Source organism: Tupaia chinensis, unplaced genomic scaffold, assembly GCF_000334495.1.
Source record: "Tupaia chinensis unplaced genomic scaffold, TupChi_1.0 Scaffold000399_1, whole genome shotgun sequence".
NCBI lineage: Eukaryota > Metazoa > Chordata > Mammalia > Scandentia > Tupaiidae > Tupaia > Tupaia belangeri.
The window spans coordinates 916,240-925,360 of NW_006159901.1; the positions used below are offsets into that span (position 1 = coordinate 916,240).

The 9,121-nt window shown below is 38.5% G+C and overlaps 1 protein-coding gene across 5 annotated transcripts in view; it reads right to left on the reverse strand.

Annotated features, from left to right (window-relative positions):
• Window positions 1–9,121, reverse strand: part of JMJD1C (jumonji domain containing 1C) — a 275,334-nt gene that overhangs the window by 54,596 nt on the left and 211,617 nt on the right. For 4 of the 5 annotated variants that reach the window (XM_027774078.1, XM_027774079.1, XM_027774077.1 and 1 more), the window contains 2 exons: window positions 4,109–4,214; window positions 1,306–1,430 (listed from right to left, as the gene is read on the reverse strand). In XM_027774078.1, the coding sequence (XP_027629879.1) occupies window positions 1,306–1,430; window positions 4,109–4,115 (132 nt within the window). In that variant the 5' untranslated portion in view covers window positions 4,116–4,214. The remainder of the gene's footprint in view (window positions 1–1,305; window positions 1,431–4,108; window positions 4,215–9,121) is intronic. The other variant, XM_027774076.1, reaches the window with a different exon arrangement.

Consider the following 9,121-nt stretch of genomic DNA (forward strand, 5'->3'; position numbering starts at 1 on the left):
CCTCTTTCAAATACCATCTTCAATCTACTCAGGTATGAAAAGTATAAATTATCAGGGGTCAGTGGTGGAGAGGTGGTCAGGGGCACTGGACTTCCACATGGCCCACTGCAGTTCAAGTCCCAGAATAGGTGGTTTGCTTTCTAAGTTTCCCTCTCTCACTGCGACTCTCTAATCAAATTAAATAAATAGTTTGAAAAAACAACATCATTATTAGAAAAAGTATAATAAACTCGGACCAGCAGGTGGCACAGTGGGTAAGGCACTGGAATTGCCACATGGGGGACCATGGCAGCTTTCCCTCCCTCCCTTTGTCTTTTTCTGGCAAAACTCATGAAAAAAAAATAATAATAAAAATAAATAAATATTTAAAAATAAAAATATAAATTATCTGTTTTTTCCTATGTAAACAATGAGCTTTAAAAGTGAACACTCCTGGGCCACCTGATGGCGTGGTAGCGAATGCAACTGGATCTCACAATGTAGACTGCATGAATTGTCTTGAACTCAGTGGTTTGAAGAATATATCCAGGTATGTGTGTGCATATTCTCAAAATCCCAAGAGAAGGTACTATAGCGAGGACACACTCCCTGGGGGGAGATATCTCAATTTCCCTCTCTCTGTCTTTCTCTGCCCTATAGCAAATTAAAATAATAATAATAATTTAAAAAAGGTGAAAACCCTCTACCTCAAAACATCCAAAAAGATTAGAAAGCTCAAGATGTTCAGAATGTTGTATGAATAAAACTCTACAGGAAACTTACTTCTGTAACACTTCCCATAAAACTAAGTATCCAATTACTAAATTTGACGTAAAAAGAATAGTGTGTGCTAAAGTATTCATCAGTGAGAAGGAACCATTTGGGAAACATTTTTATTACTTTGGAAAAAGAAAAACTGAGACTTCAGGCGTGTGTGTGTGTGTGTGTGTGTGTGTGTGTGTGTGTGAGAGAGAGAGAGAGAGAGAGAGACCAAAAGAAGAGCATGGAAGACAAGGGACTGCACCAAGGTCATCCCCCTTACACCTTGGGGAGGAAGGTGATTTCTCACTTTCCCTTTGTCTCTCTTGCAAGCGCATGTGCCCTATGGCAAAGTTTGTTTGAGGGATTGTTTCTATCAGTGTCTAAGTATATCTGGTATCACTATCACCTGTGACTTGAAGTAAACTCTATGTAACATCAGATATTTTTAAACTTACTAAGATCATATGACTAAAAAAGAGAAAATAAAGTGCTAAATATTTATTATTGATACTTTACTCTCAATTGCAAAAATATCTTTCCCAAAATACTAGTTGAACTATTTACCTGATCATTCATAACGATCATGGTGCGGGTGAAGAGATCATGATGAGTAATTATGCCAGTAAACCACTGGGTGGCAGAGTCTTGTCTATACACTCTCACTCTGTATCCATTTAAGGAATAAGGACCTTTAAAAAAAAAAACATAAAAAATAGGGTATCTTAAACATTTTCATTTAAGAACTACAACTTTTTAGACAAACAGGAGCTATGTGACACATGAGTAATTACTTGAATACCATTTTCTACAAAAGTGTTTTAGAAGACACAGTGAATATCTTTTAGAACAGATTACTCTGAAATTTTTAATGCATAAACTTTACTAGAAACACATACTTCCTGACATTAAGTAAGAATGATTCTGCGACCACAATAAGAGGACAATATAAAATCTAAAGTTACAGAGGACTAGAATGTAAGATACTGAACAAGGCTAGGGTAAGTGACTACATGTCTGAAATAGAAAGGTAACTCAGAATTGGGTGTCCGAGTCTCAAAATTGCCAAAAACTTAAGTATAAATTTTGATTCCTGTGACAGCCAGGAAAAAGAGCTAAAAGCATTAAAAGATGAAGAGATTGCTAAGTGAATCAATATTAAATGCCAACAAGAAATTTAAATATATGGTATATTTTTGGGTTAAATTCACTTTTTAATCTATCCACATATAGATATCCTTTAAAAAGTAAGAAAAGTAAGGAAAGATTAATATTTAAGATATATGGTCATGAGTTAATGACAGGTATATATTCTGAGAAATGTGTTAGTAGATGATTTTGTCTTTGTGAGACCACAGAACTAACTCAAACAAACTTAGAGGGTCTAGCCTACTACGCACATAGGCTATGTGGTACAGCCTCTTATAATCCTATAAATCATGGTCATATACATGGTCCATCATCAGCTAAAATGTTGTAACGCGCCACATGACTGTGTATCTGTGTCCATTCAGAAGCCTATTAAAACAAAAACCACTCCATGGAAAAACTACTGAAACGAAAATTTCCTCAATTCTCCAGTATTAAATAAAATAATAAGGAATACTTAAAAGTTTAACAGGAACTGGAAAGAGTAAAAACTATGACACTTGAAGAACAGTATTACATATTAGCAATTCATAGAAATGTTTTAAAATATTTGTTTTGATCCTCTTAATCTCTTAGGTACTCTTATCCCATATATAAAGACCAAGAGAGGAGGCCAGCCTAAGGCCTGGTGGTTAATGTTGCTGGATCCCACATGGCTAAATATACAGTTTGAGTCCCAGACCCAGTAGTTTGAGAAACATGCCAAACTCATCTACATGTATGCCCGAAATCTTAAAAGGAGTGAGAAATGGAGAAGGGCTGGCAGGACATGGGACCATACCCCACTGGTTCATCTTACTACCCCCCATAATGTCTCTCTGGTGGGCACATGAACCCCCTGGTAAATTAAGAAAGAATAAAAATTTTTAAGTCAAAAGTTGGGAACAAATTTGTATTTCTGACTCATAGACTAACATTCTTTCTTCTATAGTTATAATAAATTCAAATACCAATTAATGGCTTAATATTTGTCAGTTAAAAAAACTAAGCCATTGTTAACCTATAGATATATAAAGGAACTAATACATCTATAGAAAGTATTCTATATGACTTGTATATGAAACATATTTTTCTAGAGAAAAATAAAGATGTAGACTAGGCATAATCTTAAGTAGTGGGTAGATAAATACTAGTTTTAATTATACAAATGCCAGTCTTTTCTAACTATGGAAGAATAAGAATTCATTTTTCTACCTAAATAATATAAAACATATTTCTGAAATAATTCCAGATATGATGAGTTTTAAATCAGCCTTAATTTTGAGCTTATCTCTTTTTTTTGGGAGAGGTTTTCGCTATAGGGTGTGTGCGCTCGCCAGACAGACAGAGAGAGACATAGAGATAGAAAGCGAGAAATCACCCCCCAGGGGGGGATGGTCACGCCGTAATCCCTTCTCCTCCATTCTCCTCTTGGGATCTTGGGCACGCACGCACACGTGCCTGGCGTGAGTTTTAAGGCACCGGGTCCGGGACGCGAACGAACGGTGGTCGACTACGTGGGAGTTCAGCAACATAGCCATTGTGCTAACTGCTGGTTCCTGAGCTTATCTCTTTTGATACCTAGTAGCATAAGAATTGAGGATTGATATAAATATGGGAAGTTAAAAACAGGTAGCATTCTGGAAACAATCAGCAAAACAGTTCAGGCCATACTGACTCAATTTAGTTCAAGTTCGTGAAAAACTGTACTTACAGTGTAGAATTTTACTGACTACAAGAAAGAATCACTAAAATTATAAAACTTCACTGGTTTGGAGGTGGCCTTGTAGACAAATCTGTAACTTACTAAACAAACACAAAACTAATCCTAGTATTTCTGAAGAGGGTACACTGAAATCGGCCACTTTATCAGATACCAGAAGCATTCTTCAGAGGAAATCAACTGTGGCTTCGGGTAACCCTTCACTGCAAACAATGCTTTCTTTTCCAGTATTCCATAATATAGAAATTTTACTATTTACAAACACCTGTGTGGATATCGTTTCATGCAGGCATCTAACTCCAATTAGTAAGCTGGCGAAATGATCAACTTTCTATTGAAATTATTATGATCCTATTATTAACCTTTCTATTTGGAAAGCTTATCATCTCTGGATTGTATGTAATTCAAAAACATTACACTGAGCCTTCTATTTATATTGCAAATAGTTGAACAAACAAAGACAAAGGTAAGTTGCCTAGTTTAAAAAAAAAAATTAATGCATAACTTTGAAATAGTTACCTTGCATAAAAATCTCCTGAACCTTTTGTTCCTTTACCCAGACTTTCACTTCCTCATGTAGTTGCGGGTTGTCCCTGAGAACTGGGTTTAGGCTGTCTATGTCGTCCTAGAATTACAGATTAAAAAAAAAAAGGTCCATGTTATGCTCTCCTAACAATAACATTATTGACTTTCCCTCCTATATATAAGGGCTGAAAAAAATTCCTTTACCTAATGTATTCAAAAACACAAATTTAGGAGTTACTGCTCATTAGCATTATGTAAAGATAAACCACAAAAAACTGATCCATACTAACAATGTCCTAAAATCAAAATTTGAAATATTTACTAATGTTTCTTAATGTTTTAAGTATGATCTTAAGTCAGTTTTTAAAGGATTTCACTAACAGAATCAATAATATAAACAAAACAACATGAGGTCTTGTAAAGGTGGGTGGGAAATGATCAAGTTCAGTATTCTAGTGACCACAGATATATACATATAAGTTATCTGCCCACCCACGTTTAAAACAGTAGACACTGAAAGGACCAGTTTCTATATACTGTCTTGATTTTCATATCCAACTCGGTTCTACTTTTTTTTTTTGAGAGGTTTTTGCTATAGGGCACGTGCGCTCGCCAGACAGACAGAGAGACAGAGAGATAGAAAGTGAGACATCACCCCCCAGGGGGGATGGTCATGCTGCAACCCCTTCTCCTCCATTCTCCTCTTGGGATCTTGGGCATGCACACACACGCACCCAGCGTGAGTTTAAGCCACTGGGTCCGGGACTCAAACTGTGGTCAACTACATGGGAGTCCAGCAACATAGGCATTACACTAATTGCTGGTCCCCCAACTAGGTTCTACTTAAACTAATCTGGCTAGTAACTTTACTGTCAAAGCTTATTTTTTCACAATTGAATTCAAAGAATCCAGGCAATATAAAATTATTATTTTCAGAATGGGGTGTTATCTAGACACAAAAATAAATGGCTTTCTCTCCTTGGAAATGTGAATTAACCAGTTTACATGGCTTCCCATAATCTGCTGGTTTCCCACTACACTCTTTGACATTCTGTTCTCTCTCTCTTAAAAATTAAAAAGGTTTTTGCCATAAGGTGTGTGCACTCACTGGTGAAAGACAGAAACGGCAATGCCACAAACCCGGAATAATCCTCAAGCTGCCAGGTCTGGGACTTGAACCACAGTTGGCCATGTGGGAACCCAGTCTCTTAACTACCACATCACCTGCTGGCCCTAGTGGCACCTGTTTTAAGAGTGGAAGGGGAAATCATGGAAACTAATGAATAAAAAGGAGCTAAATGAAAGTAATTATAACTCGTTAATAAAAACAATATAGCTACTTAGGAAAGCCAAAAAGTGAAGAGAGCAACCATAAACCCCCAATTAAACAAATCATTCTGTACTCTAGTGCTCTGAAGTTTATCCTAGTAAACCTTTTCCTTCTCATTGTCTTAAGACACTATTCCATATCTGGAACAGTATCAGGGTAAATACTCTATCTATGTCTCTTAACTTAGTAAAGGCCAACAGGCAGAAAAACTTCGTTTTTGCCATAGAGTAGGCATTCTCACCAAACAGAAAAAGGCAAAGTGAGAAATCATTCCCCTCCCCCACCCAAGAGGGCTGGCCATGCTGCAATCCCTTCTTGTCCATTTTCCCCTCAGGATTTTGGGCACACAGACACATATATGTCACTATGCTCAAGTCATAGGGTTTGGGAATCAAACCGCAGTTAGCCATGTAGGAATCCAGTGCCTTAACCACCATGCAACCTGCTGGTCCATAGGAGAAGGGCTTTTAATGTCATTAACTATGTTCCTTGGAAAACCATGGAAATGCTATTTTTACAGCAGAAGGAAGTAATGGCATTGAAAAGTGTCATTTAAAAACTAAGTAAATTAGGACCAGCAGATGGCATAATGGTTATCTCACTGGACTTCCATGTAGTCAACTGTGGTTTTGAATTCTGGACCTGGCAGCTTAAAACTCATGCCAGCGAATTTGCATGCATACCCCAAATCCCAAGAGAACAATGGATTCTGGTGTAGCCATACCCCTCCGGTGAGTACATGAGCCCTACAGGAAGAATCTCTCTCAAAAATATAGTGGGCAAATCTAGGGTTGGCAAGTAGTGTGGTGGTTAAGGTGCTAGATCCCACACAGCTGACTCTGTGGATAGAGTCTTGGACCCAGCAGCTTGAAAAATATGCCAGGTATGTATTCATGAATGCCCAAAATCTTAAGAGGAGGGATTATGGAGTGGCCATCATGTGTGTGTGTGTGTGTGTGTGTGGTGTGTGTGTGTGTGTGTGTGTGTGTGATTTCTCATTTGCCTTCTCTCTCTAGTGAGCACAACTCCTTGATGGCAAAAAATCATAAAAAAAAAAAAAAAAAAGGGTAGGGACCAGCAGTTGGCGAAATGGCCATGTTGCTGGACTTCCATATAGTCGACTGCAGTTTGAGTCCTGGACCTGGTGGCTTAAACTCACACCAGGCATGTGTGCCTGCGTGCCCAAGAGTCAGAGAGGAGAATGGAGGAGAAAGGGTGGGGCGGGGTCATCCCATCTGGGGGGTGATTTCTCCCTTTCTGTCTCTCTAAGCCCTGTGTAAGTACTTAACCTCAGTTCAGTCCCAGACCTGATGGCTTAAAACTCACTCTGGGGACATGGGCGTGCATGCCTGAAATCCCAAGAAGATAATGGAGGAGAAGGGATAGTGGCATGGCCATCCTCCCAAGGGGTAACTTCTCACTTTCTGTCTCTCTGGTGAAGTGCATGTGCCCTAGAGCAAAAATCTCTCTACCAAAAGACAGGAAAAAAAAAAAGTTAAATTAACAAATCTTCTAACATACCCAAATGAAGATTTTTATTCTATTTATTGACCTGAACAATTTTGTGAAGGTGTTTAAGTCAAATACAAAGCTGTTAAGAATGACATATAGGGACCAGCAGTTAGCGTAATGGCTGTCACTGGACTCCCATGTCGTTGACCGCGGTTCGAGTCCCGGACCAGGCGGCTTAAACTCAAGCCAGGCGCATGTGCGTGCGTGCCCAAGATCCCAAGGAGAATGGAGGAGAAGGGACTGCGGTGTGGCCATCCCCTCTGGGGGGTGATTTCTCGCTTCTTTCTCTGTTTATCCAGCAAGTGCACATGTCCGTTAGCTATACCAAAAAGACTCTCTCTCTCTCTCTCTCTCTCTCTCTCTCTCTCTCAAAAAAAGGTCCGGCTGCAGTGGCACATGCTGCTAAAAAGCTGTGCCCTACAGGGTAGAACCATAGAGCAGGCCTAGGTTCCATTTCCAATCCAACCTAAAAGCTGGGTGCAATGGCAGGTGACTGTTATCCCAGCCTGAAGCCAAATTGGTAAACACAGGTAAGACTTTGTCTGAAAGAACCAGGTAGGTGCTGTTATACAACAGTTCCATGGGAGAGGCTGAGGCAGAAGAACTGCCTCACAGGGACCTTGTATTTAAAATATAAAACTAAAGAACAACAACAAGCTATGAATATTCACTTTCTTTAAAATGAACAGTTAGTTGTGCCTTGAGTTTATGTAAAATTAAGAAACATTTTAATGCATAGTACTTACCTACAGTTTTTATGATGAATAACTAATACATATTTCTAAATTTCCTACGAAGAGCAAGTAGTGAAGAAACAGCACCCTCACTGAAACTCATCTCTTCCATAAGCTGTATCCTATTTGAACTGCTTGTAATAATCTTTGTAATGGCAAAGGGAAGAAAAATTGGCTCAGAAAGATCTGGTATACTAGAAACTTACATAGAAAATATGAAAGAGCTGAGCCTCATGGCCTGGTGGTTAAGGGAGCAAGATCCCTCATGGTTTATTATATGGTTTGAATCTCAGCCACTGCTACTTGCGAAACACACCAGACACCTATGTGTGTCAAAAATTCCTATAAGATGAATAGAGAAGGGATTGCAGTGTAACCAGGCCCCATTGGAAAGCACTCCCCCACTCTTTGGTGAGCACATGCACCCTCTGGCAAATTAAAACAAACAAACAAACAAACAAACAAAACACAACAACAACACAACAGACTAAGATAAAGAGAGGTTATCTAAAGGCCAAATTGTTATCTAGAATAAAACTTTGACTTTAGGATACAAGAAGTAGCACAAAACTGAAGCAATTAATTTCTCTTTGAACAATTTTATTAGAGGATTAACTTAATGCCCCCTTTCAATTGCTACTTAGGTGTGGCTTAATAATGAAATTATTTCTTTTGGCATTAAAATCTTTGCCTTTTTGATGAGTTAGCTAGATCTCATTATATTACATAAATTCCCCCTCTGCACCCCCAGTTTTCTCTCTCTGTCTCTCGGTTCCTGTCTCTCCCTGCTTCTGTCTTCCCTTTTTATTTTTTTGGTAATTTTAAAAAAAGGCCCAGTTTTTCTCTGGCTCTTAGCTCCACCTTTTTTCTTGTTAATTTTCGCTCTGTTCCTCCCATCCAGGCAGAAGAAGCCACGGGCCTTCAGGACAAGGTTCCACATGGCTACAGTGAACTAGATTTTTCACGTGGCGCACGCGCCACATAGTTTTCTATTTTGTGAATTTTTTTTATAAAAAAGAACAGTAATTACAAATTTTTAATTTTTAAAATTTTTTTGTCTTTTTTTCTCTTTTTGTTGTTGTTTTTCTCTGTTTCGTTTTCCTTTTTCTTGTCTCTCCACCCTCCAATATCCTTTCAATGTGTTTTTAGACAGATCTAAGAACACTGTAGCTAAACATCCAAATACTAATAGGGTTAAAACATTCCCCACTATCTACTGAATCTGCTGCACCAGCGAGCACAATAGAACAGCAAAGAGATTCTAGATCACCTCTGTCTGCTTGTTCCTGAACATTAAGGCTGAACTTCAAGAATTTGAAAGAAACACAAAATCCATCAGATGACAAGAAATCACCGCCGGATCACGAGACATATGGGAAAACAAGAAAATACCTCTCTTCCAAGGGAAAAGAGTAACTCTTCATCCACACG